Source organism: Branchiostoma floridae, chromosome 8, assembly GCF_000003815.2.
Source record: "Branchiostoma floridae strain S238N-H82 chromosome 8, Bfl_VNyyK, whole genome shotgun sequence".
NCBI lineage: Eukaryota > Metazoa > Chordata > Leptocardii > Amphioxiformes > Branchiostomatidae > Branchiostoma > Branchiostoma floridae.
In genome coordinates, this window is record NC_049986.1 from 3199811 (window position 1) to 3213974 (window position 14164).

At 41.7% G+C, this 14164-nt stretch overlaps 1 protein-coding gene across 1 annotated transcript; it reads right to left on the reverse strand.

Annotated features, from left to right (window-relative positions):
- Nucleotides 1–6166: 6166 nt before the first annotated feature.
- LOC118420456 (UDP-glucuronosyltransferase 2C1-like) lies at nucleotides 6167–11937 on the reverse strand. The gene is made up of 4 exons (XM_035827271.1): nucleotides 10830–11937; nucleotides 9930–10149; nucleotides 8525–8744; nucleotides 6167–6883 (listed from the first exon to the last, which is right to left on the reverse strand). Exons 1-4 carry the CDS (start codon nucleotides 11835–11837, stop codon nucleotides 6577–6579), a joined length of 1755 nt encoding a protein of 584 aa, XP_035683164.1. The 5' UTR covers nucleotides 11838–11937; the 3' UTR covers nucleotides 6167–6576.
- Between the last annotated feature and the right edge of the window lie 2227 nt (nucleotides 11938–14164).

The window sequence follows — 14164 nt, forward strand, 5'->3', positions numbered from 1 at the left end:
GCCAGTGAGAGACTGTGTCCAACATGCCATGATAATATTGAAAATGAATCCCACTTTATAATGGATTGTCCAACTTATGATAGAGAGAGACAAAAAATGTTACAGTCTATTAAATGCAAATCTGATACTATGTTACCACCTACCAAGACAGAAATGTTCAATATGTTACTATCATGTCCTGCTGATATATCTGCCTATGTCGGTCAATTTATATATAACTCCTTTAAAAAACGTGACGATATTATACTATCATGAACCAGCACATAATTATAGCCTGATTGTAAATATTATATACCATGTGTAAAATAGATTAGTCTGTTAGATTTTTAGATACTAATAACTCATGTAGTGTTCTGTTCTGTATGTATTGTATGTTCAAGTTGCCAAACACTGTATCCTCTACAGTTGTCGTGCAATAAAGTTCTTGTAAACACGTCATCTTAACCATCAGCCAGGAGAGGTCACAGTCACAGCGAAGAGGGTTCCCATTGAGCCATGCCTCGGTGACTTGGGGCCGTCCCAGCTCGTACTCAGAGAAAGACGCCAATTTGTTGTAACGTAGGTCAACATCTCTCAGCTTCGGGAGATGCTCAATGACGGTGTCCAGCTTCACGTACCGAAGTCGGTTTCCCATTAGACCAAGAGATTTCAAATTTGGCAGCGCACGCAAAGAAATCCAGGAAAAAGAATCTATGCAGTTCCTTTTTAGTTCCAGGACACGCAGCCGCGGTAGTGGTGGAAGGTACGGTACTTTCGTGATGCTACATGAACTGGACAAGGTAAAGCTTTCAGCATTGGCCGGGATGTCGTCAGGAATCGCCGTAAGGTTTGTATTGTAACAGTGAACCATCGATGCCCCGAAGTATGACAAATAGTCTATGCTACACGTAGCCGGTAGACAAGCATAACCTGACCATAGACGGGTCAAAGTAAGGAGCAACAGCAGTCCACTTACTTTCATGTCTGTACGAGTTGTCCTCAGTTCCACCTGGTCAGATAGAGATACGTACACGCCACGAGTTTGCTTCAAATGCTCAGATATATATCCGTAGGGCTCCCAGGTGGTGTGCATCGCCTTGAAAAGCAGGTTAAGTAAGTACTGTGCGATCTTGAAACTGTCTTCAGCAAATATCTTAGCGTCGTGTGTGTATCATACATGTTGTACGTGTGTCTGCCGTGCTCAAGACGGTATCTCATGCCTGATTATATATCTTGCACTGTTGACTACAGACTGAGTACCATCACGTATTGTAATCACAGAACCAATCTGGAGACCTCCTGTTTTGAAACATCTACTCAGACAGAAAAGTAGTAAATGAAATTGCATATGTCTGCTTGTCTACCCACGCACAATTTTGTAGACACCTTATGTGCATCAGGGGCTGGTTTAGAGCATACAACTGGTTAAGGCAGAGCCACATTCAATACATGTTGATTATTCCCAGTCTGGTAATGTTAGGATCATAAAACGCTCTCCAGTAACGCACATGTAGAATTACAACCGTTAGATATTCTTATTTTTTTATTTTTGTATACACCATTTACAGGACAAAGATTAGCCAGTCGACGTCTCTTACTCAAGCATTTTTAAACTCTGTAGAGAGGATTACAAAGTAGACCTCAGCGAATACTGTCACGTTCCTTTATTTGAGAACTAATCCGAAAGTTCCATGTTTTAGACTTGAAAGATTGGTCTGAGGAAAGAGCAGATATCACTGGATACCCTCACGTAATATAATCTGGCAACCAGTCTGGAAACTTCCTGTTTTCAGAACTGTACTCAGATTGGTCCGAGAAAGACGTTTCGCAGAACATGATGAAAAGGTACACTTATGTATTTTGTTCAGTTTTCAAGAAGGTGTATTCGGTGTGTCCGCTTCTATGGCGACGTATACCATGCGACGTATGACATGCGTGACAGTATCTGTGTGTGTTTTGCCAATTTCTACTATTTTCTTCTTCTCGAAGCAGATATGAGGCAAATAGTTGTAGTCGGGGTTTTACCGGATGGCTACATGTTAACGCACAGTGGGGACCCCTAGCTGTTGGTGTAATTATTGCAGCCAACCTAACAGTAAGTGTATGCGCCAAGCTGCAGTACCGGTAGTGATTAATAAGGATCGCTTTTGATACATGTAACGTAAAAAATTCTAACCATTCCTCAATGCCCATCAGTATGTTTCCAAACCTTTAGTCAATACGAATGTCTGCTTCTTTGCCCCTGACAGAACTTTGGGGAATTCACACAAGCTGGTTGGCTAAGAGGATTGGATGTGCACGTGAATGGAATCTGTTAGTCTTTGTGTTTGGATTCACCTGACAAGTCAGTGTGTCCGAGGGTCGATCCGGATATGTACACATAATCCAACTGATTGAGCGCGGGAAAAAAACAGACGACTACATACATATAACCACTGAGACATATTTTCTTTCAACTTGAGAAACCTGATACTTGCAATCACTCTATGAAACAAAGTGAAACAAAAAGAGCTTCATATTCTTGTACACAAGGCTTATTACAACATTTCTTTCTTAGCGACCTTCTTCAGCTTGATGTAAAACTAGTACCTGTACCAGCTGTCATTCAGAGCTACATTTTGACAAGCACATTAGACTATAGGCCATCATAGAGAAATGAGTCGAACTGATTATCATTTATGAATCCAAAACATACTACTGTACTGGAACACACTACTGTAATCATAAAACAGTAAGCCCATTTAACTAGTCAAAAAGTACATGTACAGTATTTACATACAAAATACAATATAATGTTTGATAAAAAATATCACTTCGTTGATTTGAAACACATGACTGAAAGTGAATTAACGTTATAAACAACTGTGTAAAAGAATTAAAGTCCACATAGGGCATAGTGAACACGCATATAGCGAAAGGTAAATTTTATAGTGGAACATTAGTTACATTATGTGGAAGCTTCGTATCTTACACAACCACATTACGTTTGACAAAGCAAGTAATCTGTTACATACTTTAAAGTGAACTAATAAACCAATTCTAGTCCACACCATGTACATGTACATGTAGCTATAAATAGATCTAATGCGTTCATACGGCGTAGTTGGGTCATCAGGCTTTTCCCCGGCCTGACCTAACCTGTGCCCAGGCGTGTGCGCTCGCCCATTGGTCAGCCCATTTGATGAGATTAGGAAGGGAAGGTCCCGCGGCAGGTGTGCAGGCAAGAGTTGCCTTGTTTACACAAAAGCTGGCCTGATGACCCACGTTGTGGGAGCCAAGCCTTCGACTGATTATCTACATAGTAGCAGCATATCAGGGATCGGTGCTTGCCTTCTGTTGGCTGCTTTCTCCTTTTCTTTCCGTGATTTAAGTTGCTCTAACCTTCCTCTACTTTAAGCGTACATTTATTATAGGAGGTGCAACGTTCGGTGGGCTTTAGAAGTATACTTTCATGGTCGACATAACTGGAAAAGTAGGAGCCGCCCGCCTTGTGCGGCTGAATAGTGTCTGGGATCCATTTGTGTCCGTCCGCCCGCCTCGTTCGCGAACACCGCTGTTGGCGTAGTGCTCCACGACAGTACTTTTGTTTTGTTTTGTTTTTGTTTTATTGATAACATAATGGTGTTTATTTCTCCGATCACCTTGACGAAAGTTTAAGCGACGTAAGTAACGGAAAGAAAGGGTAGAGGCATCGCAAATGAGCCCGGCTCCCATGCACGTGGTCACCGATCTCTGATGCGTTCATACGGCGTAGTTGGGTCATCAGGCTATTTCCCGACCTGACCTGTACCTAGGCGTGTGCGCTCGCCCATTGGTCAGCCCATTTGATGAAATTAGGAAGGGAAGGTCCCGCGGCAGGTGTGCGCTCGCCCATTGGTCAGCCCATTTTATAAGATTAGGAAGGGAAAGTCCCGTGGCAGGTGTGCAGGCAAGAGTTGCCTTGTTTCCGCACAAACTGACTTGATGACCCATGGTGTTCGGGGAACCATTTGCGTCCGCCCGCCCGCCTCGTTCGCGAACACCGCTGTTGGCGCAGTCCTCCACTACAGTACAGTTATTTTGTTTTGTTTTGTTTTATCACTAACTTTATGATTTTTTTTTGTGTTTTCTCTGCTCGGCTTGACGAAGATTTGAGCGACTTAAATAACGGAAAAGAAAGAAGGAAGCATCGGAAAGGAGCCTGGCTCGGTACTCAACCATCACAGTAATTAGACTTGGTGACGTTATTGTGTCTGTAGCTACTCAATGTGAATGTAATGTACTCAACCAACACAGCAATGAGACTTGGTGACGTTGTTGTGTCTGCAGCTACTCAATGTGAATGTTATGTACTCAACCATCACAACAATAAGATTTGGTGACGTTGTTGTGCCTGTAGCTATTCAATGTGAATGTCATGTACTCAACCATCACAACAATAAGGTTTGGTGACGTTGTTGTGCCTGTAGCTACTCAATGTGAATGTAATGTACTCAACCATCACAGCAATGAGACTTGGTAACGTTGTTGTGCCTGTAGCTACTCAATGTGAATGTAATGTACTCAACCATCACAGCAATGAGACTTGGTGACGTTGTTGTGTCTGCAGCTACTCAATGTGAATGTTATGTACTCAACCATCACAACAATAAGATTTGGTGACGTTGTTGTGCCTGTAGCTATTCAATGTGAATGTCATGTACTCAACCATCACAACAATAAGGTTTGGTGACGTTGTTGTGCCTGTAGCTACTCAGAGTGAATGTAATGTACTCAACCATCACAGTAATTAGACTTGGTGACGTTGTTGTGTCTGTAGCTACTCAATGTGAATGTAATGTACTCAACCATCACAGTAATGAGACTTGGTGACGTTGTTGTGTCTGTAGCTACTCAATGTAAATGTAATGTACTCAACCATCACAGTAATGAGACTTGGTGACGTTGTTGTGTCTGTAGCTACTCAATGTAAATGTAATGTACTCAACCATCACAGTAATGAGACTTGGTGACGTTGTTGTGTCTGTAGCTACTCAATGTAAATGTAATGTACTCAACCATCACAGTAATGAGACTTGGTGATGTTGTTGTGTCTGTAGCTACTCAATGTGAATGTAATGTATTCAACCATCACAGCAATGAGACTTGGTGACGTTGTTGTGTCTGTAGCTACTCAATGTGAATGTAATGTACTCAACCATCACAGTAATGAGACTTGGTGACGTTGTTGTGTCTGTAGCTACTCAATAAGAATGTAATGTACTCAACCATCACAGAAATGAGACTTGGTGACGTTGCTGTGTCTGCAGCTACTCAATGTAAATGTAATGTAGTCATAATCTCCAAGTAGATCCTACGGTGCCATAAGATAGTATCAAAGCTGGCCAAGTAGTATAGCCTGCCAAAGGGAGTCAAACGGGCACCGGAGATCTGCCTTCACTGGAACAGGGAGGAGCATTTCTATTGAATAAAGGTGTCTCTGCCCCTCCCTGTGCCATATTAACAGCTACACGAATATCCAAGGTGCTATTTACTTTACGAGCAGTTTATGTCTTTATTGGGACAAGTTCAGTGACCACCCTACATCCCTGTAGGAGATCCGCAACAAACAGGAAGGAGGGCAATTAACACCTACGCATCAAGCACAATTTGATTAGGCAACAATTGGCTGTTAATAGCCTTTTTTAAGCCGAATGAATTCAGATCCTACGGTGGGTTTGATACTATATTACGCCACCGTGGATATGCTTGGAGATTAATGTAGTCAACCATCACAGCACGTTGTGTGCCAAATCGTAATGTCGGCCTTTAGCGGTCAGGCGTCTCTTTTTTTGGTGCCGACACGCCCTGGACCCGACCACGACTCCCCACAATATCTCTTATTTTTCTCCTGATTTTGTACATGTTGTTGGGGTTGCGCCTTTGCACAGACTGTTATCGTATGCTAATTTTTAGCCCGCATCTTCAGTCAATTTGTCGACGATGTTTGACATTTTCATGCAACTATCCGGCATTGGTAACTTGTCGTCGTGCAGATAAGCGAACTCACTAACAATGGTGACTGGGAGCCGGTTTGAGATTTGGGGATTCGGTGCAATTGACCGAATGTGCGTTTATCCGATGTGTAATTAACCAAGAAACACTACGCAATATTTGAAGGTTTTGTTGAAGATGAAAAAAAAGAATCTGCATATTACTCCTTTAATTTCGAAATATACATTGAATAAATGAAGAAGACCTAATATTATAATACGTTTCTAGTTTCACAAGCTAAGTACAGGCCAGGATAATGAAGTTCTAAGTAGTTCCATTTAACTCCAAAGTCTAATGTATGCTAGTATGTACGGGTTCAACTTCTTCACGCCTCTTAAAACAGTTGTAAATGTAAGGGCAGATAGAGCCTAAGATACATGTTTTGTATAATTGCATAAGGAATGTTAATTTTCTATGCTATTTAGATATCGAAAACACAAGAACTTATCTTGTACACAATTAAAAAGAGTATTCCTCTCATTGTTGTATATAGACATATTTTTCAACGACCTGATTGAAGATACATTTGAAATCTTGAAGGTGTATATTGTTAAGATACATGTAAGTATGGTGTCGCCAGGTTGATCAAACATATATTATTGTAGCCTTCCGCCTTGACCTAAGCTTGCCACCTCTTTTACAGCAAACCTTCCTACAGACGGATGAACAGCTGTACCACAGGGTCCCCAGAACAGCTGAACAGATGGCCAATAGGAACGCGGCCACGTCCAGCAGGTAGTACTGGTACCACGGCAGCTCCACGGCGCGTGCGCGGAGATGGGGCAGTCCGCCATGTTTGATGACGTGTTCTATCCACCAGACGGCCCGGTCCATGGGTGACTGGGGCTGGTCACGGTACAGACGGGACAGGCGGGCTGCGGTTTCACGGTAACTAAGGGTGAGGTGGAATTTAACAACAGATAAGAAACGTGTATGATAACAATACTTGGATATGATCATGCCGAGGTGGTTTACGAATGGCACAAAGCGTGCAGTTATACTTACTTCAGACTAGAATGTTAATACCCATTTTTTCATTACATGGGTACTTATTACCTTCGAGGGTTAAGTTCCAGGGAGTTGCTAATACGTGTGTCCTTTACATCTATTGTTCGCGAGTGCGTGGATAGTCTGGTGACATTTGGGAGGTGGTTTGCGGTCAGGAAAAAAGGTTAAGTTCGATAATGGATCCCCTACTGATTTTCTTGGGTACTACCGTGAAATTTCTGAATTTTGATACGTCGTGTTCTGGACATGCTGTGCTCGTGATTTAGTTATTAGATTGTTAGAAATTGCTACAAGCTATCTCTGGATAACAGAGCCTTAAGAAGATGTTTTCGGATATTTATGACTTATACAATTATATACTATGCAGATCAACAAGTAATTCGAATCATTAATAAGGATTATTTTCACTCGGATTTCAAGACTGTGTGGTAATTTCTTAAAGAAAACATTCATGCGAACGTTTTCAATCCGTTTTCATGGTTTTTGTTGGGGTTATATGTTGAAAAGATGTATCTTAAAAATTAAGACATTTAAGGTTGATAATCCAAGATTGCGGATGGTTAAAATACAGATGACGCCATTTTATGACATCATTTTGACGTCGTTGCGTCGGCTTTTGACAACAGAAGTCTTATAACACTTTAATATTGATAAGAAACCTTTTTTGTTAACTTTTTTTGTGAGATATTCAGGTATTATGGGAATTCTCCGATTTATTAAAAAAATCAATTAATGGCATCATAATTACGTCATATTACGTCATAATGATATAAGAATTTCAGGAATTATAAAACTTGGATGAGCTTATCATCCCTTCCCAATTTGGTGATCATACAGTAAGCTATTTTGAAATTACGTAGGAGGGGGGGGGGGGGTCGAATGAGCCCAGGGAATGCCAAAAAAAGCCAAGTCTGGATAGGGTGTAAGTTTGGTAAGATTCGTCCGGGTCATTCCGACAAGTATACCAACACGCACACGGTATGTTCTCCTCCGCTTCATACCTTAATGGATTTTGCCAGATTAAGATAAGGCACAGGAAGTCTGGAAACGTGAGTACAGTTTAGACCAATGTTGTTGATCTCCATTCCAACAATGAACAGTTTGTCACCATAGCACACTCAAGTACCAGGCAAAACGGTTAGTAAGAGAGTCGCAAAACAAACGTGCCAACATGTTCCCAGGCAATGCAGTGTTGGACATTGCCGCGGAAAAAAAAATTATGGGTGACCCGAACAATGGATCATAGTGTTTGTTACACCGAAATTCAGAATGAACTTTACGTATAAGATATTAGAATTGTAACAGTCAATCAACCATTCATTGAGCTTTCAAGTGGTATGAAACAAAATGATCATCAAAAAGAAACAAGGCACCTTTTCCTACTGACCTGGTCACATAATCAGTTTATTATTTGCTTTCCCATTGTTTATCTTCAAAATAGAATTGACGAGTAAACGGAATTGCTTCACGTCTACAAGGCTACTGAGGAATGTCATACGTGTAAATACGACATACGCAGCAATACCTGCTGATGGTGAGAACACGAAGTACAGCTTGGTGAAACTGATCCGAAGTGACCGTCCTGAAGTCCAAACTCACCCCCAGCCCCCTCGCCACGACCCGAGCGGAGTTGCCAGGCTGATCCCCAAACAGCGGTAGACAAACCATGGGCACGCCGTGGTACAGGGCCTCGTACACGCCGTTCCTTCCAGCGTGATTGACAAAGGCTCGTGTCTTGGGATGAGCTGCAAGGCGCGGAAAATATCAATTGCGAAAACAACAACAAAAGTGTGGCAATGAAAACACATTTACCATAGCGACTGAGTTACGATTGTTGTTTCGATGTGTTTTTGCGTTTTATCATTTGGCATGGCTGTATTTGTAAAGATTGTTTGATACAAAGAAATCCAATGTTTTAGGGCGTGAACAAAAAAACGGTCTATTTTGGGTGAAACGTGTCGCATAGAAAGATTTTACCTTAAGTACTTACTATATTTCATACATTTCCAAACATTCTCTGAACGTAATTACTTAATTTCCTTCCGATTTTAACGGACAATGTTCTTTTTTTTTAATTTTTACCGATCCTGACAGACAGAATTTTCATAATTTGTACCACACATTGCGGATTCAATGTTCATTTCATTTTATTTATTTATTCATTTTCTTTATTTATATTTATTATATTTATTTATTTTATTTATTGAATTAATTGTTCATTTCCACCGTTCATCACCGACAGAAGCACGCGCGGAAACTACGTTTCAGAAATCTTCTTGCCGATCGGACGCCTACTATTATATTAGGATAGCTCCTGAGACATCGCCAAAAATTTCTTGTAGAAATTGGGCGGTTCTGGTACCCGACGACAAAAGGCACAGACAGAGAATAAGCTCTAGTCAGGGGGACCGTAGTGTTCCAACTTTGTTGTGAATGGGTTATTTCTACAGTAACTTTTCTATTAAGTATTAAGGGAGGGGTATATATTTTGGGGGCACTTTCATCTAAAAGCCAGTGGCTCAAACATGGTGTATTTCTAAGAGTAAAAATTAGTCCTCGTAACCTTTGCTAAGTCCACACAACGGTAGGTTTCGTTTGGGACCACAGTCCTATGAGGTAATATGCAATATTTAGCTACTTATCTTATTTATTACTTCTAAACAATATTTATTTATTCATATAATTATTTCATACATATGCACCTCATTTTTTCATGTAAACTTTTTCAACTATATAATTCTTGTACATACAATAACACTCTACGTTAGGGACCACATCGTTAGCAGCGATGCCGTAGCCGCAGTGCGGCATAGTTGCAGTCAGAATTGCTCTCATGTAGGTGACGGACGGTCACCGATACGTCGGCTGTTACTTGTACATGGATCGTGGATGTGAATAGCAACAAAAACAATGGGATTTTTGGTACCCACCCAGTAAGTCCTTCTGAGGCAGCCAGGACATCAGCTTGGTGTTGTTACCCAGACCGGCCGGCTTCTCTCCCAGGTACCGCCACACCACCTTCTGTCGGAGCTGCGCGAAGACTGCCGCGAACATTTCTTTCCTTTCCGTCGACATCGTATGGACCATCGACCCGAAGCTAACAACGATTATTCCGTCGTCTCCAGATGACTGCATGAAATCTTCTATGTCCTAATGAAAAAAATTAGTCTCAGCAAGTCTCGATAGTACAATGTGGTGAGGTCGCATTAGAAAAATATTTCAGGTCACACTGCGGAAGTTGCATCACTTGGATAAGAAGCTTTGAACGCAAGAAGTTAATTTTATGGATGATATCATCTGCAGACTTTCATTTCAATGCCCACGGGCCAAAAATAGGGTGGGCAAAAACAAGATGCCAAAATGTTCAAATTACGAGACAAAAGCTCTTGTAACAAGAATTGTAGCGATAAAGCGTAACATTACACTTAACAAGTATTCAATAACACAGTGCATCAAATATATATATATATATATTTGTATAAAGATAATCCGAAATTCAACTAGGCGAGACTAAAAATGACCGTATATCAACAATACAAACGCGCCGTCACTTTTCTCCATTGGATGCAATAAAGGTTAAGATATAGACACAATTGGCAGAGATTGTTGCAAGTGTTGCAGCGCTATTGTACATTTTTGCCATGATAATATTGAGGAGGAAACAATAACGGTCACCATTAGGATAGGGTGGAGGCATCTTCAGTTATAGAATTATAACTTTCTTTGTTTACCCTTACATGCGACTTGATCTATTTCTGTAGGTTTGGTTGTCTCTGGTAACAGGTAGGTTCTCGACAGTGGCCACTACTTGTAAATAAAAGAAAACTTACCACGGAGAGAGGAACGACGGGACGGTCTGCCATCAGCCCACCAACCTGGACCATGTTAGGCATGGAGGGACGGGGGAAACCCAGCACCGTGTCGGTATGATACAGCCACAGGTCCGTGTGTGACGTCAGGCTCTGGATAGTTTCTTTCTCGCTGACATACGTATGGACCAGATCGTGGTATACGTTAGCATAAAGCCAGCTTTTAAAGATGTTTGAAAGACCGAAGAAGCAAGTATTCTCCAGTCTTTGCAGAAAAGTCATTTGATCGGTATATCCCAATTCGATTGACGGAACGTATGCCAAAGGTAACGGTACACCAGTGGCCATTTTGTCGAAAAACGTACCATCGTCGGCACTGTTTGCAATGTGGGGGATCCCGAGGTTTGCTGCTACTATAGTGCCACATCTTAAAAAGGGGTCAGAAATAACAACACTGTATTGTGCTGTCTTCAATCTCCCCAACATGTTACTATCCCCCCGGGCATCCTTCCCTAAAAGTTGCTCGCAGTGTTCCTTTGCCCATTCAGAAGCCCTTGAGTGTTCTCCGAGTTCGTTGTAGGCAGACACTGAATCTGCTATGTCATACATGTCGTCTTGGAATTTCCGAAGGCGTGATCCGAATCCATCATCTTGAAATGTCTCAAACGTAAAGTCAGGCCTCTCTGCTCGCCGCTTCGCCACGATGTCCTCTTCAACAACCACCGTGACAACATGCCCTTTGCCCACCAACGCCTGCCCGATTGACGCCTCCACCATCCAGTGGCTACTGAACAATGGCATTGGAACCAACAGAATCTTCTCTCCACTGCTCTTGTGGCTGATCACAAAGCACAGGAGAAGAAGAAGAATGATGGAACAATAAACCTTTTGTATCCCTGCCATGTCGTTGCTTGCGGGGCTATCCCACGAATAATTGTATAACCGTAGAGCTGTACTTAGCTTCATGCAGCAACTTTTCGTAAGTAGTTTTAACAGGGCATAACGGAATCCTTCCGCGACAGGTGTCATGTGTGGCCAAAAAGTGACGGAAAGGTTTGGAGGGCCTAGACTTGAGTTCACATTCCCCTGCTGCGAAATTCTGAAAGTTTGTTTGGGGCTTTAGCCTTATTCGCGTGTATACATGCATGGATGTAAGTCGGCCCGTTGACCCAGATTCACCAATGTTATTGTTGTTATTTTCGAGACAGTCGGTTTGGGGCTTTAGTCTAAGTCACGTTTATCTTTTTCCCCGGGGCACTCATATGAATATTGTAATAACATTGAAATGATTAAAATAAGAGTGGAATGTCGTACATATGCCGTATGATGGGCGATAATCGCTGTAGTTTCTCCGCCCATTGCCCCTCCCGTGGTAATTTTACCCCCGTGAGCCGTCCCACACTGGCTGTCCCCATTTTTCAGGCCCAGTGAATATCAAACACTACAAGTAAACACAAGAGTAGCAACAACAGTAGAAACCACTTACTAGTATTTGGAAAGCGCATCTTCCAGCACAATTTACCCGGCTTTACTGATTATGAAGTGTTAGGTCAAACTGTCCTCAGTGAAACTGAGGGGGGGGGGATGCACCTAACCTGGATACCAGACCCCAGACCGATCTCCAAAAAAATCTATCATATGGGTATGTGTATTTTGGAGGTCGGGCTGGGGCTGGTATCCAGATAAGGATAGGTTGGACCGGGCATAACACGCAACTAGTGACGAAAAGAATGCAAACATGATTGTGCCTAGATGATTGAGTAAAGGTAGCCTAGTGTGGAAAATGGTAAGGAAATACTAGTGTTTTCTAATGATTGTTTTTAGTTGTGTATATTTTGTCTTATACTTGTATGACATAGTAATAAAAGAGTTTAAGTTTCTATAACTTTCAGTGTTCTATCGGTAGACAAAGTCATAGCTATCCCATAAAATAATATTCAAATGAATTAAATTTTGAAATCTAAGCATTGTCTTATATTCTGGAGTGTACAGTTCTCCACATTCCGGTAGAGTACAACTTTCTCCACTTCTGATGAAAATTTCATGTCCCATTTCTGACCGGAGGTGCTGAGTGTGGGCTAATATTCAATTAGTCAAATTGGTCCAATATTATTATAAATTATGGATTTATTATGCAGATTTTCCTCAAAAGTAAAGACTTTGCTAGACTTTGGGAAGTTGGGGATATATTCTATTTGGTCGAACTTCCCTGAAAATTTGAAGTTAACCAAACTTGAGATACACGCGATTTCCCAGGTAGCCCTGTATCACCTCTGATTTAGACTATAAGCAAAACAGAGGTGCATAAGTAGCTGTCGCTGTCTTTCACCCCGAACAATCGAATGGGGACATCCCTCACGAATGTGCACACTCCTCTAGAAAAAGGGGACACCCCTCGACTTTCAATGGGACACTCCTATTGGGAATGTGACGTGCCTCCCTTTATGAAGGGACACTCCTCGGAAAACTTTATGGTTATCGGGGAAAGGGGACGTCCCTCGAACACCCCCGCCGGACCGTGGAATCGGTCGCTAACCCGACGAATCGCTTCCTGGTTTATCTAAATCACACATCCGGAACAGTCACATGGCCAGGGCTCTGGAGTAGGTTCTCACCTCGCAAGGTAAGCATGTTGTTTGTTTTTTTCTGAAAATTGATGCATGTTGGAAATGAAGCCGACCGCGTGGCAGACCATGACTTCTGTTCAGTGTTTTAATGGCGGCGTATCGCATGTACAACATCGAGTTGTAGCCTAAATATCTGCGTTCTTGTCGAGTTTTAAGGCCTCCTTTCGTAACACACGTACATAAGAGAAGTTTCTGGCTGGGAACGTTATATTCGTTTTAACCTATTGTCTTGATATCGCGCTTTCGAAAGTGACATGATTTTGTTGGATGTTCAATATCTCAAACACATAATCGAATAGATAACATTTCGCGATGTCAGGCATATTTCTGAAATACGTGCACTGCATTCAAACCTCTCTACGACTGGATGGCCAAATTCAGTGAATACGCAAGAGCATGGTTTAGATAGCAAGTGTGAATGAAACCGAATTAATGTCTATTCGACTTTGATATATTTGATTTGAACTCAATTGATTTCCCATACTAAGCGGAGACGAAGGTTTTAAACATTATTGAACTAATAGACAAATCATTACAATAAATGAATTCTTTACTACTGTTCGTTCCCATTTCCAGACGTCCCCCATAGCGTTAAAAGTTCATGTCATGATTATTTGGCGGTAGTAGACAAGAAAAAAAAATACTAGACTAAGTATACGCTAATCCACAACAAGAGTTTAATCAGTCGACTCGGCAAAATGTACAACATAAGCAATGTATGCTCAAACG